The 22,049-nt window shown below is 39.7% G+C and overlaps 2 protein-coding genes across 2 annotated transcripts in view; both read right to left on the reverse strand.

The window, feature by feature from the left end:
• The window catches only part of LOC126412112 (protein SPT2 homolog), a 50,370-nt gene that overhangs the window by 18,796 nt on the left and 9,525 nt on the right, over window positions 1–22,049 (reverse strand). The window contains exon 3 of the mRNA XM_050081544.1: window positions 4,694–4,829. Coding sequence (XP_049937501.1) covers window positions 4,694–4,829 — 136 coding nt within the window. The remainder of the gene's footprint in view (window positions 1–4,693; window positions 4,830–22,049) is intronic.
• The window catches only part of LOC126412904 (trichohyalin-like), a 573,063-nt gene that overhangs the window by 17,819 nt on the left and 533,195 nt on the right, over window positions 1–22,049 (reverse strand). The window contains exon 4 of the mRNA XM_050082793.1: window positions 4,694–4,829. Within this exon, the coding sequence (XP_049938750.1) occupies window positions 4,694–4,829 (136 nt within the window). The remainder of the gene's footprint in view (window positions 1–4,693; window positions 4,830–22,049) is intronic.

Raw genomic sequence — 22,049 nt, forward strand, 5'->3', positions numbered from 1 at the left:
GAAACAATTCATGATTTGCCTCCTGTCACTGCCAACCTCTACTTAGTCCAGAGGCTGGTGGGAGTAACTGTTTTGATAGAAGTCGTAAGAAGGTGTGACTACAGAGAAACAATCACTTGTCTCTTTTCACTACCAACTTGTTCTTTCAGTGTTGTGTGCTACAGAATAAGTAGTATCCTCTCATTATTATAGCCACATTCTTTCAGCATTAACTTCGCCCTGTGAGTATGATCATAGGCAGAGAACATCCACTTCCCAGTATTTGTAATTTGATATATACGGTAGATTCCTGTATGGTTCGTATATGGACTCAACACAATGTTGTTTGCTAACTAGGGTTGACAATGTTGGCAGCACTGACAAAACTGTTCCTACAACCAAGGTGAGCCGATTTGAATTGACACAGCTACTCTTGACAACTGCTGTGGCAAGAGTTTATTGTGTGTATCATGTAGCGTGTTCATAGCCATGTGTTAAGTGACCGAAATTTGTTCTTTCAAGTTTCTGACTGTTTTCTGTTGCAGTTTTAAGATGGAAAATACCTGTGTTATGAAGAGACAGGAAAACTCTTTTCAATGGGAGAAGATAAAATTCTCAAAAGTGTTGAAGCTCATCATGAAACATGTGTTGCATTAGCACGGAGTACAGGAATACCTGAGTCCATGCTGACTACCATTGTGAAAAAATGAGCAGAATTAGTTTCAGGCAGCATATGCTTCAAACATTCCAGTGAACGGTATGATGTTGCATGAAAAGATGCTGAAAGTCACCAATATGCTTGGGACCGAGGACATTACCGCAACTAATGGCTGGATTGATAGGTTTAAGAAGTGGTAAATTGTTGTACATAAAACTGTAAGTCGCAAAGGAAACACTGTAAATATAAAAGCCGTTAGTAAATTGCAGTGTGGCAGGTTACAGGAACATATGAAGCAATATAAACTGAAGGACATTTTCAACATTGATGAAATAGGTCTCTCTTTCAGCATCTTGCCAAACAAAACACCTGCCTTCAACAGGCAAAATTTCCCATGGAGGCAAACACAGTAAAGTTTGCCTGACAGTAATGCTAGGCACAAATGCAGATGGTTCCGAAAAAGTTAAACCATTTGTGAATGGCAAAATGAAAAACAATACATTGTTTTGAAAATATAAAATCACTGGCAACAATAAAGCATGGATGACACCAAAATTATTTGAAAAGCAATTATGTTGCCTTGAAAGAATGGGAACCCACAAAAGGAAAATTCTCTTTTTAGTAGATTGATGCCTTGCACATCCAAAATATATAAGTTTACCTAATGTGCAATTAGAGCTTCTGCTATCAAACTGCACAAGCAAATTATGGCCCTTGGCTTTGGGTAGTAGACATGCCTTCAAAACATATAACAGGAAAGCAATTGTGAAAATGGCTTTAACTTCAATGGGGGCTAAGAAAAACCCAACCTCCTTTAAAGTGCCGATTTTATATGCTTTGCACTTTATTGCCAAAGCATGGACAGAGGTTAAGGCAGCCACCATCGCCAACTGCTTCTGAAAAGCAGGATTCATTGAAGCTGATGAAGAAAATAGATCTGATACACCAGACCTGAGTATTAATGACACTAAAAAACTACTTGCTTCATCACAGAAAAAGATGCAGCTGAAGAATCTGGTTTTAGATTTCGTACACACTTACTATGATGCTGTCACAGTGGAAAGTGTAGCTGTTGACGACTTGACTGACTTTCATACAGAAGAAAATGCTGACAGTGCACAAAGTAAAATGTCAGTGATGATAACGACAGGGAGGTTCCCTCAACTGCAGTTGTAAATGCAGCAGTGCAAAAATAAAAAAATTATATTTCTGCTGCAGATTTTGATAACAAAGCTTTCAACTGTTTATGGACTGGAAAAACAACAACGACAAAAAGTCACCAAAAAAGTTAAAAACAACCCACCTTTTTTTTTTTTTTTTTTTTTTTTTGGTTGCTAAAAAGTAGTGACTACTGTACCCATTTGCCCAAACAGCATGTTAGTAAGACCATCCAAATTAAAGGTTGGTATACTACGTAAAAATGGCTTATTAATGTTTTATAAAATGTGTGCTTCAAAGGCTACAGTGTAGTAAGTTACCCTCCCCTGTAATCTTGGCTGTGGATACAGAACAATCTGTATCATAGCCCTGATGGCTAGGCTGATCTGAAGGTGACAGTCTGATTGCAAGTTGACGAAGCAGTGAGTGTGAAATAAAGGCTGCATTGACAGATGGCTCTGCAGGGTAATGCTAAATTTAATGCACTTTACAATATTTCAAGCACTTTTCTTTACAAAATCTAAAACAGCTAGATAAGTTGCGTGTACTGTGTACATCTGCTGACATCAGTTTTGCAGGACAGTTATTTGATGTGGTTTAGAGAGATCTTTAATGCAGGTGTACACTTGAACTGCACTTTTTGTAGACTGCAAGTATAAATACTAAAACTGCCAAATATGCCACCTTTGCTTGGAAGGCACGTAAATCAACATGGCGGCTGATTGGTTTGCATTTTTTTAGCGCTTTGTTGGGCCAAAGTGTCAGTAAATGTCATGTCAACTGCTAAACATAGCACAAAATTCAGATAACTGTCATTAGATAATAAACAAGTTTCTGATGAGTATTTTGATGCATATCATGAACATATACAAAACTACGAAAATGCAAGGGGGCCCTAGATTTAACTTGTACAGCTTCAAAAGTTATTTCCCACATTTTACATTTTCCTGCATTTTACACCATTTTTTTCAAGTCCCTTGAAAAGTGCAAAAGCAAGATTTTACTGTACTTTTAAGTGTGTCAGCATGCAGTAGTTGGAAATTCACCTCTGCACAGCAAGTAGTTTCCAGTCTTCTGCCTTAAAGTAATTTTAATGTTTTCGAATTCAACTTTCTTTTTGGTACAAAATAAACTGCTAGCTTTAAACAACGAACTCAAATGTGATTTTCCAGTACATTAGTTTACTACTAGACGTAATTTTTGCCTATAGGTACCAGTAACAAAAACCAAGGTGATGGGCTGGTAACAAACATCTGAGGGCTGATACACATACAAACAGAAACAAAATGATAGAGTAAGTATGCAGTTTCAATCACTAAGGGTATAAAGTATCTTACTTTGGTTTGCAATAAATTGAGTAAATTCTAAAGAATGTGTTATACAATTATCAGGACATTAATAGGGAAAACCATGAAATCAACACACAGTTTTTTCAGTGATGGAAGTCATGTTAACATACAACAGTGAGAACTTAACAATGAACAAGTCAGACATAAGGAAATCAGGAGCTTTTGAGACTCGATTTTTAAAGATCTGTACCAGACCTGTGAAAACTCAAGTAATAAGACAGATAAGTAACTGGAGATATTTAGTACAAATGAAACTGGACAATAAACCAGGGGAAGAAAATACTGACTAACGTAATTCCAAATATTTTACTACAGTATATGCCCATCATAGATCCAAGCCAGCCCACGTTATGCTGACAATGGTGCTTCAAATCTGTAAGCAGCTGCCACTAGGGCTAACCGTCAATGAATACTCACATCTGATAAGCAAAACTAGTAATAAGTCAAATAATACCAACATGTGGCAGTTTATCTGTACATTATAACGAAACAAATGGTAGAATATGTAATCCAAACAAGTTCCACATGTAATGACTATAGCTCAGAATGAGATTACCACAATCTATCCAGAAAAGCCACACCATGGACTTATATTTTGTATGGGCATACCAGTGATGTTACTGGAAATTTTTAAGCTCTGTGATGACACTAAGATTCAAGATAAAGCTGTACATAACAATGTAGTGGAGACCACTATTGAAGTAGGTGTGTTCATGGAGAAAATAAAGTATGTCGTCCCCCCCCCCCCCCCTCATTTCATCAATCCCTAGTGAATTCTCACTTAAATTCAAGAAACTGCATTTCCCCCCAAACGAGTGCTCCACAATGATAATAGATAAATCGCAGGGTCACCAAGATTTGTAGTAGTTAATCTGCCATGGGACTTTTTCCCCATGGTCAGTTTCAGGTGGCAAATAGGCTCACAACGCAACCTGGTTGTTTAGGTGTCACACACCGACATGGCAAAAAAATCTGTTTGTAAAAAGGTATGGTAAAAGTCCAACACACAAAGTGACACTTATACATTCTAATAATGTACTAAAGCATGCAATTCTGTGTGTTTCTTTTTATCCATTTCAGACTCAGTATCTTCCACCGAATCTATCTTCTCGTAGTCTGTCAACAAACAACAAACAGGAACAGGTAGCTACAAACATTAAGCACTTGACAGACATTTACTGAACAGCTGAACTATCTCAAATTCTCCAATTTTTCCCCTTTCACCTCATGTATGATGCAAGACAAAACACATTCTTTTTCTCACTGTCTACTCATGATGCAGCAGTCAATATTACTTAAAAAAAAAAAAAAATCTCATAAAGTAACAACAGTACGCATAGGTCTTTCTATGCCATCGTGATGAGTATCTGTGAGTGCAAAATAAAAGGAAAAAATAAAATAAAAGTACAAGAGAAAATAATAAAATAACATAGGTGACAGTATCTTCCTACCAATGTGCAAAATAAATGCAAAAAGAAGGAGGAAGAATATGTGCATTTAGACTGATTAAAGAAACTGAATGCAAGTAATGGAAGCCACTGCTACATACCGCCCAGTGTCACAGCTGTGTTATCATTGTCAACTGCATCATCTATAACAGACTTATTTGCCGCTTTTGTCCTCTTGAGCATAGCTGCAACTCTTTTCTTCGCTTTCCCATCTTGTGAACGTAGTGCCAGTAGTTCCTACAGAAAAGATCAATACAAACTTGAAAAAAAATTATCTCCCCAACAATGCACTATTAAAAATTAACACTTTGCATAAGAAAATCCATTACATTTGGCATTATTTAAGAAGTTGAAAAAAAATTAGCACTATCAACAGTATGGCAACAGATAAAAGTAACACAATTCTTCAAAAACAATTGTGAAAGTTATAATAGGACAGCCTGCAAAACACAGGATACAAGTTGTAGGGTAAAATTTTGAATGTCAGACCAATAACATCTGAATGTCTTAAGTGAAGGGTAATCAAGCATCAGTAATATCAGCAACATATATATGTTTAATGCACAATTATTGGAAAGTGAAGAAAATTTGGTGGCACATTTCAGAAGCTTATATTCTCTTCTTCTTTGAACAGCTTATCATCCAAGTTTCGTTTCCATACAAGACCAAAACTACACTACGGCAAAACTTAAGCAGAAATGTAAACTTACATTCAGTACTAACAAATTTCACTTTTCAGGAAAGGTTTTCTTGCTACTACTAGAGTGCATAGTATATATACTTCCTTGTTCAGCTTTCATTAGTTATTTTGCTGCCCAAATACACTATGTGATCAAAAGTATCAGAACACCCCCCAAAACATATCTTTTTCATATTAGGTGCATTGTGCTGCCACGGTTGAAGAGGATCGTAATGTGTAATGGGCAGACATCTATCCAGACCATCGCACAGGAATCGCAAACTGCATCAGGGTCCACTGCAAGTACTATGACAGTTAGGTGGGAGGTGAGAGAATTTGGATTTCATGGTCGAGCAGCTGCTCATAAGCCACTCATCATGAAGGTAAATGCCAAATGACGCCTCGCTTGGCATAAGGAGTGTAAACATTGGACGAAAACAATGGACGACTGAACAGTGGAAAAACATTGTGTGGAGTGACGAACCACGGTACACAGTGTGGCGATCCGATGGCTGGGTGTGGGTATGGTAAATGCCTGGTGAACGTTATCTGCCAGCGTACATGGTGCCGACAGTAAAATTCGGAGGAGGTGGTATTATGGTATGGTCGTGTTTTTCATGGAGGGGGCTTGCACCCCTTGTTGTTTTGTGTGGCACTATCACAGCACAGGCCTACATTGATATTTTTTAAGCACCTTCTTGCTTCCCCCTGTTGAAGAACAATTCGGGGATGGCAATTGCATCTTTCAACACGATTGAGCACCTGTTCATAATGCACACCCTGTGGTGGTGTGGTTACACGACAATAACATCCCTGTAATGGACTGGCCTGCGCAGTGTCCTGACCCGAATCCTATAGAACATCTCTGGGATGTTTAGAATTGCTGACTTTGTGCCAGGCCTCACCAACAGACATCGATACCTCTCCTCAGGGCAGCACTCTGTGAAGAATGGGCTGCCATTCTCCAAGAAACCTTCCAGCACCTGATTGGACGCATGCCTGCGAGAGCGGAAGCTATCATCAAGGCTAAGGGTGGGCCAACACTATATTGAATTCCAGCATTACCGATGAAGGGCGCCATGAACTTTTACGTCATTTTCGGCCAAGTGTCTGGATACTTTTGATCACATAGTGTAGCAAAGTTGATCTATTACTTTTAGTATCTAATTTCCCAATCTAATTCCTTCAGCACTGCCTGATTTAATGTTACTACATTCCATTAGCCTTGTTTTTCTTTCGGCAATGTTCTTTCTATAACTCTTTTTCACGTCACTATCTATTCCATTCCAATGATCTTCCAAGACTTGTGCCATCTCTTACAAAATTCCAGTTTCCTCTTCCTAAATTTTACTTCCCTTTGAAAATTTCTTATTAGTATTCTTCACAGCCTGCCTGATGTACAGACTGAATAACACGGGGGACAGACTACAACTCTGTCTCACTCCCTTCTCAACTACAGTTCCCACTTCATGTCCTTCAACTGTCTGGTTTCTGCAAAAGTTACTGGCAACATTTTGCTCTCTGTATTTTATCCCTGCTACTTTCAGAATTTCAAACAGTGAACACTAGTCAACTCTGTCATATACTTTCTCTAAATCTACAAATACTATATAAGTACAAATCTTTGATCCTTGATGTTCTACAGCTTGTAAATATTTGTTAAAGGTCATCTTCTAAACACCAAGAGCCTTACTTATGATGTTTACAGCCAAACTGGTATTTGGGTGTATAACCTGTCATCAGTGGCATCTAGTACACAGGACAAAAACAATAGTATGCATATCGCTATTTACAATGTAACATTAGAAACACATTTTACATTAAGGCCAACTTACTCAATATGTTGCTCATGAAAATTAACATCAGCTTTTATTTACAGTTGAGCCACAGTGTTTTGACATTCCGTGTAATTTGAGCTGGTCTTAAGAAAATTAAAATTTAACATTAAACTAGAGTAAAAAAATTGTTTTCATACACTGTCTGCAAGTACATTTCACACACTTTCAAATGTGTTACATTTTTTTAACTTTCTTTCAATTTTCCACGTACAATATGGGTAAAACTGTCCCACTTAGGGTTTTCATCATTCATAATAAACAGAAATAACCCTAGCCTTAGACTGCTAATGCATTTCTATTACAGATGGACAGGTACCATTAGGCTTTGAGGAGTGCTTGCTCTTTCTTTGTTACCCCTTCACTATAGTTCAATTCTTTTATCTTGGCGGCTCGCGCATGCCCGCCCAGACGCGGGAGATAGCTGTGTTGCCAGTTGCACATGACGCACGCGCCAATAGAAGCAGCGCCATAGTATAGCATAGTTCGCAAGCTTACGTGTAGGGGGGAGCGCGCAGTTCATGAAGTAAAGCCACCACGGCCGCATTAACCCTTTCGCTGCTACAAAGACGTGCTCCCTGCATTCCGCGCTGTGCGCGATTTTGTCACTGCACTGGTCGCCTGTGCAGACACATCGTGTTCCGACTGCTTTGACACTCTTATCAATCGATTCCACAAAAACTATTTGGCCCAAAAATTAGATTTTTACACATCATCTTGACTGATACCTTCCCCCCATAAATGACTTAATTTTGTTTCGATGTTCAACACAGTTATTATGCAGCATTAAATATAGTAAACCATTGCATGAAATTTTGAAGAGTTTGCAGAGGTAAGAGTCCATAGAGTATACTTTCTGTATGGTCGATTTTAGTTGCCACAATGTTGAGAATGAAATGTGGACAAGATACCTAAATTTCATATAAAATTTACTGCATAACAATAGCTCATTTAAGTACCACATAGGTGTTGTATGTAATATTGAGAAATATTCCGTCTTTCGCGACTGTAACAAAAGTTTTATTTACACTGAGCACATTTGGCTTTATTTTAAAGCACTTCAATCAATCAAAAGGAAGTAGACAAAATACATTAAACAAAACTGTGGACTTACAAAAACATTAGGACTTGAATATACCGTCTATCAGTGAAGTGCTCTGAGCTATGTCAAATATAATTTTTGTGTGTGGCGCACACAAACATCATTTATTTGCTAAAACACTGATCTGCCAACACAAACGTTTAATATTGTGTTACCGCAGCACAAAACTACGAAAGGTGACTTGGCAATGGAGGAGACAAAATACTGTCCACTGAAGATGCTTCAAAAGAGAGAAACGCATCTGGTCTAAATAAGTCCCTTATTACAGTTGCAGAAGAAGAATATATTTCAGTACCATTGGTAAAACTGCGACTGTGGAACAAAAACAAGAAAGAGAACATGAGTACCATTGTGTATGTGCCATACCTTTGCTTGATTGAAGTGCTTTAAAATAAAGCCAAATGCGTCCGGTGTAAATAATACTTTTATTACAGTCGCGAAAGAAGGAATATTTCTCAATATTACATACGACACCTATGTCGTACTTCAATTAATTGAGATATTGTTATACAGTAAATTTTATATGAAATTTAGGTATCTTGTCCAAATTTCATTCTCAACATTGTGGCAACTAAAATCGACCATACGGAAAGTATACGCTATGGACTTCTACCTCTGCAAACTCTTCAAAATTTTGCGCAATGGTTTACTACATTTAATGCTGCATAATAACTGCATTGAACATCGAAACAAAATTAAGTCATTTATGGGGGGAAGGTATCAGTCAAGAAGACGTGTAAAAATCAAATTTTTGGGCCAAACAGTTTTTGTGAAATCGAATTATAAGTGTGTCAAAGCAGTGGGAACACCATGTGTCTGCACAGGCGGGCAGTGCAGTGATGACAAAATCGCGCACAGCGCGGAATGCGGGGAGCACGTGTCTGCAGCAGCGAAAGGGTTAATGAAGAGACAAAGCAATAGAAATTTCAAAAAATTGCATTCAAACGAATATAATTCGTGAAGTAAGGCACTTCGATATTGTTTTTAAATAATGAAAATATTAAGCACCGCACAAGGTTTGAACTCAAAACCTTTCGCGTAGCAGCCCAACACCTTAACCGTTACGCTAACGCACCTCGTCTGACTACATGACGCCATGAGGACTATAACACGTCACGCAAAATACTGACAAACACTGTTGGTATGACTATGAATTACTCACGCTTCGTTGAAGTACAATAGGAAATAAACAATTGCCGCTGTTCTTTATTGCGAAAAAGCGGTTCGTGAGAGTGATACAAACACCTTTCCTTGCTATCGCCTGAATTAGGAGTCTTATTGCTTGTTTGGTTTAATTAATTAATAGAATATGAAGCAATTGGTGTAAAGAATGCTTTTTCCAAACTGTCTATAAAAGAATGTCTGCTATCAAGACATTGCTTTTGTTCTATTACTTTATTTATGACTGAACGTTTCTAAAACTGAAGACACTCGTCCATGCTCTGCGCTGCAGTCGAGATGTGGCAACGTCGTTCTCTGTTCATTGGCTGACTGTGTTTTGTAACGTCAGATGCGCAGAACGAAGCTAAACTCGGTCGCCAACATAAATGACGCGCACTTTAACAGGGACTGTCTGACAATCAGCTGTACAGTGCATGCCATCCTTTCTGTTACCCCTATTGTTGTGCCTACTCAACAACAGTGGTCATTGAAATACAGTAGTCCGAAATAGCAACACAGTGCACATCTTGTAACATTGGCTGACCATTGTTGTATGAATTGTAGTCGGTTGTGTGTTTACAACTGCATCTACACTCCTGGAAATTGAAATAAGAACACCGTGAATTCATTGTCCCAGGAAGGGGAAACTTTACTGACACAATCCTAGGGTCAGATACATCACATGATCACACTGACAGAACCACAGGCACATAGACACAGGCAACAGAGCATGCACAATGTCGGCACTAGTACAGTGTATATCCACCTTTCGCAGCAATGCAGGCTGCTATTCTCCCATGGAGACGATCGTAGAGATGCTGGATGTAGTCTGTGGAACGGCTTGCCATGCCATTTCCACCTGGCGCCTCAGTTGGACCAGCGTTCGTGCTGGACGTGCAGACCGCGTGAGACGACGCTTCGTCCAGTCCCAAACATGCTCAATGGGGGACAGATCCGGAGATCTTGCTGGCCAGGGTAGTTGACTTACACCTTCTAGAGCACGTTGGGTGGCACAGGATACATGCGGACGTGCATTGTCCTGTTGGAACAGCAAGTTCCCTTGCCGGTCTAGGAATGGTAGAACGATGGGTTCGATGACGGTTTGGATGTACCGTGCACTATTCAGTGTCCCCTCGACGATCACCAGTGGTGTACGGCCAGTGTAGGAGATCGCTCCCCACACCATGATGCCGGGTGTTCGCCCTGTGTGCCTCAGTCGTATGCAGTCCTGATTGTGGCGCTCACCTGCACGGCGCCAAACACGCATACGACCATCATTGGCACCAAGGCAGAAGCGACTCTCATCGCTGAAGACGACACGTCTCCATTCGTCCCTCCATTCACGCCTGTCGCGACACCACTGGAGGCAGGCTGCACGATGTTGGGGCGTGAGCGGAAGACGGCCTAACAGTGTGCGGGACCGTAGCCCAGCTTCATGGAGACGGTTGCGAATGGTCCTCGCCGATACCCCAGGAGCAACAGTGTCCCTAATTTGCTAGGAAGTGGCGGTGTGGTCCCCTACGGCACTGCGTAGGATCCTAGGGTCTTGGCGTGCATCCGTGCGTCGCTGCGGTCCGGTCCCAGGTCGACGGGCACGTGCACCTTCCGCCGACCACTGGCGACAACATCGATGTACTGTGGAGACCTCACGCCCCACGTGTTGAGGAATTCGGCGGTACGTCCACCCGGCCTCCCGCATGCCCACTATACGCCCTCGCTCAAAGTCCGTCAACTGAACATACGGTTCACGTCCACGCTGTCGCGGCATGCTACCAGTGTTAAAGACTGCGATGGAGCTCCGTATGCTACGGCAAACTGGCTGACACTGACGGCGGCGGTGCACAAATGCTGCGCAGCTAGCGCCATTCGACGGCCAACACCGCGGTTCCTGGTGTGTCCGCTGTGCCGTGCGTGTGATCATTGCTGGTACAGCCCTCTCGCAGTGTCCGGAGCAAGTATGGTGGGTCTGACACACCGGTGTCAATGTGTTCTTTTTTCCATTTCCAGGAGTGTATATTCTGAAAAACACGAACAAGGTGTATGGCAGAGGGTATGTTCCATTGTGTCAGTATTAGGGTTTCTTCCTGTTCCATTCACATAGGGAGCATGGAAAGAATGATTGTCTGAATGCCTCTGTGCATGCAGTAATTAGTCTACTCTTATCCTCACAATCACTGTGTGAGTGATATGTAGGGGGGTTGATGTATATATCCTAGAGTAATCACTTAAAGCTGGTTCTTGAAACTATGTTAACAGATTTTCTCGAGATAGTGTGCATCTGTCTTCAAGAGTCTGCCACTTCAGTTACCTGAGTATCTCTGATGACACTTTCCCACGGATTAAACAAACCTGTGGTCATTCGTGCTGTCCTTCTCTGTATACATTCAATATCCCCTGTTAGTCTTGACTGGTATGTGTCCCTGCACTGTAGTGAGCCTACCTCTGTCACATCAATTTTAAAGTGTTGTACATATTTACAGTGTACTGTACATATGTAACTGTGTCTCTTAATTTTAATTTATACATTACAATGAGTGGTAGGGGCAAGGGAAAATTTGTGCCACTGAATGTGAAACTGGAGGCTTTAAAAAGACTACACAAAGGAGAAACATTAAAAACACTTGCTGCTGAATATGAAGTTGGTGAAGTGACTGTTGGAGACTGGTGTGGAAAGAGACAAAATTGAGATATTTTCATCAAACAAGTGTCCTACTGTATCACTTGAATGGAAGTCAATGAAGAAATCTGAGTATGAAAAACCAAATGAAGCTCTGTTCATTTGGTTTACTCAACAAAAGCAACACTGAAATTCAATTTCTGGGCCTATTCTTCAAGAAAAAGCTGTAATTTTCAGAAACAATTAGAGAAAGGTGAGGACGATTTTACGCAATGAGCGTTGGATAGGTGGAAGAAGAGATATAGCATAAGGGAGCTTAAAATTTGTGGTGAAAAACTTTCTGTGGACTATCAAACTGTTAGAAAATTTTGTATGAAATTAGGAAAAATTTTACAAGAGGAAAAGCTCACTCCTGATCAACAGTATAACTGTGATGCAACAGTGTCACATTATAAAATGCTTCCATCTAAAACTCTAGCCTCAAAAGAAGAAAAGATTGCCCAGGGCTACAAAAAACACAGAGAGGTTAACAGTTTTTGCTGCATCAAATGCAAGTGGAGACCAAAACTGAAGCTGCTGGCAATGGCAAAGGCTGCTAAGCCTAGAGCTTTAAAATATATCACTGCTTCTGCACTGCCTGTTGCATATGCACATCAGAAATCTGCCTCTGATGGACAAAAATATCTTTAAGAACTAGTTTTTTTAAGATTTTGTTCCAGAGACCAAAACATATCTAAAGATGAAGTGTTTGCCTTCCAAAGCAATCTTAACACTTGACAATCCTGGTTCGCACACTGATGAGGAAGAACTACAATGTGACGGTATTCGTGCCTTGTTCTTACCCCCTAACATGACAAGTTTAAATATGGCTATCGACCAAGGCATTTTACAATGCTTGGAAAAAAGGTATCGTTGTAGTCTGCTTCAAACACTTCTAAAAAGAACAGAAGGTGAAAGAAAGAACTATCAAAGAATTTAAAAAACTACGACAAAAGACATAGTTTGCCGGAGAGCTGATTCATGGTCTGAAATAAAGATGGAGGCACTAAACAAGTCGTGGAACCAAATTTTATGGAGCAAAATGGGTACCTACAGCACAGATGAAGATGACCTACTGTTGACAGAGCTGATGAAAAAGCTTACTGGATGTGAAAATGTGAATGTGAGTGATGTTTCAGAATGGATGAATCGTAGTGAACAGTTTGAAGTGACTAATCTTACAGTTATTGAAATGTTTAGTAAATCCACTGAAGATGGTGACAAGGAATTACCTGACAATGTTGTAACAGTGCCACACACACCGAGGGTTTGACAACACTAGATGTGGCATTGCTTTAAATCAAGCAGCAAGTGGAAGCTATTCCAACTGACACCATACTTCCTAGAAGATGGTTCGACATTGCTGCTAGAAAACGAGGTTCTATTTTAAAACAAAGGTCTATGGACAATTTCTTTAAAACATAATTTATATTTTTGCAACTTGGAAATGTGTGCCCATATATGTACATGTAACAAAGATATGTAACACACTATTTTTTTATTTATTTGTAATCATTATTGTGCTCTTAAATGATTGATTTATGATTTACCCATTGCTTATGTGTTATTTCTGTGCTATCTGAGTTTTTTGTCACCTGAGGTAACCTGAATTTTTCAATCATTATTGTGCTTTTTAAAGATTTATTTATGATTTATCCTTTTATTTAGTGGTATTTCCATATTATCCAAGTTTTTTTGTAATTTGAGGTAGCCTCAACCCCAATTAGCTTGAATTACCAGGGCTCTACAGTATTTATAAATATTTTATACTTCATATACTCTATTCTTACATACTAATCATCCAGGTAAAGTATTTTACAAATATTGAATGCATGGCAAAGATGCAGAGGAATATGATTTCAGAAATAACAAGAAATAGGGAGATACACAACACATTTCATTACAATGGCCAGACTGAATGGTACAACCAAAATAAATAAAAAAATGTGTGATGCAAATATCAAGATTTATAGGTCAATAATAAACTATAAGAGGCATTAAAGGTTAATCTATACCAAAAGAAGTAATTAATTAAGTACAAAATATTTATCATCACTTCGCAAATACTGAATAAAGAAAAAACCAATGCAGACTCTTTGCCCTATTTGTCAGTTCCATGTTTACATTATATAACAGTTACATCCAATGTGACCAAGAAATTTTACCAATGAACACAAAATTTTTTGTTGTGTTCTGTATCCGATGCCACTGACAATGTGTTACACACCCAAATAAGAGTTAGGCTACATATTTTAAGTGCAAGTGCATCTCTTGGTGGCTAGATGTCCTTTAACATCTATAAAAGTTGGTTTGCACTTTTTTTAAATCTATCTATTAAGATAAAGTTTCAGAGTCTGCATTGCCTCACTTGTTCCTACACTTCTTCAGAAGTCAAACTGATCTTCCCCAATGTCAGCTTCTACCAACTGTTCCGCTGTACTGTAAATAATTTGTGTCAGTATGCATGACTTACAGAACTGATGGTTCAGTAATATTAACACCTGTAGGCACATTCTTTTTTGGGAAGTGAGATTATCAGAGTCTTCTTGAAGCCTGAGAATATTTTGCCTGTCTCATTTATCTTGTTAACCAGATGGAATAGTTTTGACATGGCTGCATTTACAAAAGATCTCAATAATTCTGAGGGAATGTAGAATACTCCATGGGTCCTGTTCTGACTTAGGTCTTTCAGTGCTCTGTCAAACTCTTCTTGCAGTATCATATCTCCCATCCTAACTTCATTTACTTCCTCATCCTTTGCTATAAAGTTGTCTTCAAACTCATTTCCCTTTTATAGCATTCCTATATATCCCTTCCACCCCTATGCTTTCCTCTTTTTTGCTTAGTAGTGGCTTGTCATCTGAGCTCTCAATATTCATACAGTTACTTCTCTTTTCTCCAACTATATCTCTAATTTTCCTGCAGGTGTATGGTTACCAACCAGCTAGCTTTTTCTAAACTCGTCCAGCTTTTCAAGGCTTTTTTAATGTACAGTTGGCATTTTTTATTTTTAGAAAATGCTCGGCTTTTTGGTAATGAAGTAGCATTTCATCGTCTCACAAATTTTTGTGTGAAGTAATTGGACTGAAGTGTAAGTTGCTCACACTTGGCTATTTTTATTTTTGCAACATCAAATGTGTAATTCTTTGGAGAATCATTGCAGTCATTCATAAATGGTGTATACAATATCTCGATTCAAGATACTGTTGTTTGCCTCACACTGTCTCAATACTTTCACACACTGAAACAAATGCTTGTTAGTTAATCATCTGAAGTTGGAGATTCCTCATTTTATAACGTTTAGAAATGCTGAGTCACTGAGAATCTTTTGAAGTACTGTTGCCCTACAAGACTGCATCTACTAATTAGAAGTCTGTCATCTTCCCATATAAAAAATAGTGACAGCAGAAAAAGTCTTGCAACATCCAGAATTGGGCCCTATCTATAATCCTGGATGAAAACTCTACACTAGATCAACAAAGTTGTTCTTTGCTATAAAAAAAAAGGTCAGAATGTCAAAACATTTTGAGGAATTTTGAAAATCTCCCAATTTTTCTAGTAACCCTGCGTCTACTGAATGTGTGTTTTTTTCTCATTGCATCTCAGAGGGCAAAAGAAAGGAACAGTTTGTTAATAGACTCAGTCAAAGGAATATTATTGGTCAAGTAAAATTTTAAGGATACGTTTCATGATGAATTTTGTAGGATTCAGGATAATATTTCTCCTCTTCATATTGAAAAATACAAGTTTCAAAGGAAGTACCACTGTAAAAGACTGAAATTTACATTAAGGTAATTGTACTTATTTGTGACCACACCATCATTTAACACTAATGCAGATTTTCTACACGAGACCTGAGTTTGTCCCAGAATATATAATGTTCAATTAACTAATGGAAATGCAGCAAAATGACGTCGTCGACAGCTGCCAATATTTTGACAGGTGACCACACTCTCATTTTCAAGGTAAAACTGCAGCGAGTAAGCATGATGCAAAAGCATTTAAAACCTTGGTCTGCAGAGCAATTCTGGAAAAATAATGCAAACTCTCTCTCACACTCTGTAAACACTAGTGCCACCACACATCTAAAGATGACTCACACCAGAAGGTAATGATAGTGAAAACTAACAAACAACAGGTGAGGTAATTGGTTGTATTATGCAGAAAAATTATATGAAATGCATTTTGCGACCTCCATCTACGATTAGGGTCTGTTAAACATTGTCTTGTTTTGCATAAGGGGGGTTTCTATTGTATTCTTGCAGCTGTGGCTTGCCATATACTGGTCAGAGTGTCAAGACTGTGGAGGACTGGTGTACTGAGCGCAAGCATCCCACATGTTTACAACATCTGAGAAAAACGGCTATTGCAGAACACTGTCTATGCACTGGGCAACCTATGAAATATAACTACACAAAGATTCTATCCTGTATTTGTAGCTGTTGGGATAGTGTTACTGAGGAAGCAGTTGAAATCAAATCAGCAAGTATAGAGATTGAGGTTTTTGCTTAAATTCTGTGTGGAATCCTGCTCTCTCCCTTGACAAAAAATAAATAAATAAAATAACACGGAGCTGGAGTAAATGCCATGTCACCCACTGTTCAGTAATTTTCACAATCGATAACTTCTTGCATTGGTCATTTTTTGTTGTGTGGTGACCTAGTGTTTGCAGTGTGCGTGTGTGTGTGCGTGCGCGCGCATGCGTGTGCGTTTTACCTTTTCAGTACTGATCTGCAAACAAAGTTTTAAATTCCCTTCCACAGTCTGTTGCAACCTGTAGTTGTAAAGGTACTAGCTGCCCATAGTGGCTCACCTTCACGCATTCCTTTTTATATATTTTGTGACTAAAGCCCTTCTGGCCTGTTAATTATTTTATATGTGACATATAAGTACTGCCTCTGTCTTATTTTTTATTGTTAGTCAGTACTTACACTTTTTATATAAAAAATATCTTTTCCTATAAATTTGTAACTATGTTATAGGCCATTTTAATTGTTTTAATTCTGATGAAGGCACTTGTAGAAGTGTTGAAACCTGGTCAATAAGACTAAAAATAGTGACTGAGAGCTCATTTGTTTCAATTTTAATTTAGAAGCGGTCACTGAACCAAGTACCCATGTTTAAAACTTTCCCTTCCACAATACTTACTTGCTGTAATTTTGCCTTGAAAATGACAGCATTGTCACCAGTCAAAATATTGGTGGCAGTTGATGATGTCACCCAGCTGCATCTTCTGTACGTCAATTGGAAATTTTCAATTTATGATTTTCTGCTCATATCGGGATTAGCATTATCATCACCCCTATGTGTAAATTATAAATGATTTATTGATTCTTAAATAAACTATCAGGCTTTATTTTAAAAAATGTTCTATTTCTTGTGAAGCACTGTCCTGATTTTGATAATTCTGTATTGTTAAACCTGTACAGATGGCAACTATCTTCCCTCTAGTTATACATGCTTTCATAGCTTTAGTTTCACCTCTAACGATGCCTGCTTTGCCATTTTGCACTGAGAGAGAGAGAGAGAGAGAGAGAGAGAGAGAGAGAGAGAGAGAGCAATTACTGTATTTACTCGAATCTAAGCCGCACATGAAAAATGAGACTCGAAATCAAGGGGGGGGAAAAAAAATTTCCTGAATCTAAGCCGCACCTGAAATTTGAGACTCGAAATTCAAAGGGAGAGAAAAGTTTCAGGCCACACGTCCAAATCGAAACAAAGTTGGTCCTTTGTAATATGAGACACGATTTAGGTCGAATGAATGACGATACAGCTACAGTACTTTGGTTCGAGTCGTAAGCTTAGCAGTTAAGCTTTCCCAGGTAGTCATTGCTATGTGTCAGGCGCTCCGTCCGTATTTATGCGGGCACCCTTTTTTTTCACGTGCTTCGTCTGGTTTGAATTGATTGCTTATTTTTCATTGATCTGATAAGTACCGTTCTTTTTGTTATAGGTGTTTACGTTACTCTAAGCTGAAAATGCATTATTGTACTGTGTCATGCATTGTTTGTCACATTCTGATAATGAATGTTTACAGCCTGTCGCCACTCGCGGCATGGCTTCCTTTTGTGCGCGCTACCGCCGCTTACGATTTTTTAAAAAAGAGAGAAATCGTCTCATTAGTGAAACAATGGCAAGAGACTGCTACTTGTTGTTACTTACACTGCTGCTTTCTCGGTAGTCTGGTGTCTTCTGATGAATAGGATTACTGACACTGCTGACAATCAGACTTCAATATTTCCTGTCGGTAGAGGAGTGTGTGTCAAAGATAATTTCTACAATATAAAAATAAAACAGCTTGAGCTTAATAGTTGAAGAAGAATGGACTGGTTGTATTCTACTTACAGAGCCAGGAAAATATACATGTACGGTCAAGAGTTTAGAAAGCTCATAAATCATGGCAGACTCCATAAAAAAACTGTTGCAAGAAACTAAAAATGGCATCTATCAAACAAAGGTAAATGCAGGATGGAATGTAACAATATTATGAAAAAGAAAGTTGCTACTCACCATATAGTGGAGATGCTGAGTCGCTGACAGGCACAACAAAAAGACTGTCACAAATTAGCTTGTGGCCAATATGGTCTTCATCAAAAATAGACGACACACACACACACACACACACACACACACACACACGACTGTAGACTCTCTAGCAGTGTGGCTTTGTCAGTGTGGCTTTGTTGCCAGAGACTGCAGAGTAAATGAGTGAGTGAGTTTGTGTGACACACGTGCGTGTCGACACACGCTCTAGTGTTTCATCTATTTTTGATGAAGGCCATATTGGCAGAAAGTTAATTTGTGACAGTCTTTTTGTTGTGCCTATCTGTGACTCAGCATCTCCACTATATGGTGAGCAGCAACTTTCCTTTTCATAAAACAATGGCATCTGTTCTAAACGACTGATTTGTGGCACTGCAACAAGATGGCAGCTGGTCAAAAATTGACACTGCAAGAGCAAACAGATAGAAAATCTTCAGCCAAGACAACAACGTAACTTCTTTTCTTTTCCAAAGCAGCTGAGGAGCTTGTCCCTTCCATGGGGCCATATCACGAACGTGTCATAAACATAACGTAGAAAAACAAGTAGGTTTCCATTTGGATGACGCCAAAGCTTCCTCCTCGAAATACTCCATATAGAAATTCGTCCTATGGAAGGGACAAGCTCCTAGACTTCCTTACACACCTGAACTCCATACATCCGAACATCAAATTCACTATGGAGACCGAAGCAGAAGGAAGTTTACCATTCCTGGATGTCATGGTCAAAAGAAGAGAAGATGGCACCCTGGGCTATGAGGTATACAAGAAGAAAACGCACACCGACCTGCATTTGCATGCAAATAGCTGCCACCACCTTTCGCAGAGGAATGGTGTTCTAAAAACACTGGTGCACAGGGCGCGCACCATCTCAGACGCAGAGAGTCTGCCCCATGAGCTGGAACACCTTAAAACTGTATTTTGGAAAAACGGGTACTCAGAATGGCAGATCAGACGCGCTCTCCGCCCCACCTCTACAGTACAGCGTGTGGAGATGGACAAAGTCACAGAGGAAGAGATAGCCACCGCCTATATACCGTATGCTGGCACGCTATTGGGGAAAATAGGACAAATATCGAGGAAACACCGAGTAGGAACTGTCTTTTGCCCACCCAATAAAACACAAGCATTACTGGGAAGTGTCAAAGACGATCTCGGTTTGCGGAAGGCAGGCATATACCAGATTCCCTGTGAGTGTGGGAAGACTTACATTGGACAGACGGTGCGCACCATCGAAGATCGTTGCCAAGAACATCGGAGGCGCACTCGACTTATGTACCCCAAGAAGTCGCTAGTCGCAGAGCACTGTTTGTCTGAAAATCACGAAATGGACTACCAACATATCAGGGTCTTGGCACAGACATCTAAATACTGAGACAGCGTCGTTAGAGAGGCTATCAAAATTCATACCAGGGACAGACTCATCAAGAGAGATTGCGGCTATAACCTCAGCAAGGCATGGGAACCAGCACCGAGTCTAATTAAAAAGAGGCTCAGCAAAGAAAACGAACGAGCGACCAGGGCGGACAAGGCAGTTACACCGATGCCACCACAGACGCCAACGCCAGCCTCTCAACGACCGCCGACACGTGGCCGCGGGTGTGGACTGTGGAGAGAACGCCTTGCGTGGAAAGGGGATTTAGGACGGCCGCCTGCCCTCAGCACCTCAGTTCGTCAGCACACCTGACGATGGCGACATGTCTGATTGACAAAATATTGTGCCCTTTGAACACTTTCGACTGGCAGTACACCCATGGACTGTTCGAGCAAGAAACAGGCCGGGAGAAGTTGAAGAATCATAAATGATGACAGTTTACTGCTGTCATAAGTATCATGTGGCAAGATGTGCAATACAGATAGTAATGCCTGTTGGCTCATTTGTGCAGGTGGACAGTTGAATGTGGAGTCCGGAACTGAGGCAAGGGGCACAGCAGTATTTCCCAAGTCCAAGAGCCACTGATGTGTGTGTGTCTTAATGTGGGAGGTAGTAAAGAGTGGAACTAGGTTTAACATTGAAATTGACTGGAAGTATACCAGGAGTCACCAGCAGGTGTCCTCAGTGTGTGGACAGTGAAGACATAAACTATGTTTTATATTGCAAGTTACCTGAAACAATTTGCAATGTAAATGAAGGAACATCATACACTGAAGAATTACCAAATAAGGCAGTGCACCAGTTACAATGCTGACCTCATATACGGGAGGATGAAGCTGCTCTGTCCAGCAATACTGATTTGATACCAGAATGAGATTTTCACTCTGCAGTGGAGTGTGCGCTGATATGAAACTTCCTGGCAGATTAAAGCTGTGTGCCTGACCGAGACTCGAACTCGGGACCTTTGCCTTTCGCGGGCAAGTGCTCTACCATCTGAGCTACCGAAGCACGACTCACGCCCGGTACTCACAGCTTTACTTCTGCCAGTATCTGATTTGAGTTTTCCTGGATTGCTAAGGCAAATGCCATGACAGTTCCTTAATCCAGACCAGGCCAAACACCTGCACTATGTCATTAAAGGCATAATCCGTATCACTTCAGGTAGGCAGGTTACCTTCATAGTCTCGGATGTTATTGAATTTAGCTTATGTTAAAATTCAAGAGTAAGGTAGGAACACGATTTTTTTTTTTTTTTTTCCTCCAAAAAAATTCCTGCCCTGAGATACACACCTCCAAAGATGACATTGCAAACACCATTTTGAAGACGCGGATTTCAGAAATTTTTTTAAAATGCTGTGTCTCTGCAACAGTTCTAGATATTTTGTTTTTTTATTTGAAGGAGAATTGCTTTATGATTACAATGGCATCTTCCATTTGGACATATCTGTGAAAGTTCTTTTACTGTCGCCTTTTGAATTTTTTTTTATAATTTACAATTTTTTTTTTCAAAAATGCAAATCCAGAAAAGTTAAGATTTTTTCCTGTTGATTAGTACCATGTAGTACTATATTCTCTTTAAAGGACAGCTTCCACTTTTAAGTTAGACAGGTTTTATTTAAAAAAATTTTTTTTTTTTCAAGGGTAATATATGTCTTCACTGAAGTTGTTTCTTATAATTTCTTTGTTACAATGTTTATTTCGACTGTCTTTGTTGCAGTTATTTCTTATCACTTTCTTTGTCGTGACTATTTCTTTTCACTTTCATTGTTACAGACATTTCTTACACTTTGTTGCAGTTTCTTGCCAGTTTCTTTGTCGTCGTCGTCGTCGTCCATTGCATGTTTCTGTATTGTAGTTGTCCAGTGCTAATTTGTTTACTGAAGAGGTGCCTAAGAAATCAGAGACCATCCAGAGAGTTCCGTGTTTTCGTGAGGAATTTGCCAGTTGACACAGTAGTTGTGTGTGCGGTCAGACGGTGATGGTCGTTCTGGAACTCGACAGGGACAGGAGGACTGGTTCGGCAGCTAATCAGATGACAAAGCAGCCATATTTAGCAATGCTCTGCTTTTGCCTAATCAAGGGAGGGGCCTAGAAAAGGTGGCCTAAACA

The sequence above is a fragment of the Schistocerca serialis genome, chromosome 7 (genome assembly GCF_023864345.2).
Source record: "Schistocerca serialis cubense isolate TAMUIC-IGC-003099 chromosome 7, iqSchSeri2.2, whole genome shotgun sequence".
NCBI lineage: Eukaryota > Metazoa > Arthropoda > Insecta > Orthoptera > Acrididae > Schistocerca > Schistocerca serialis.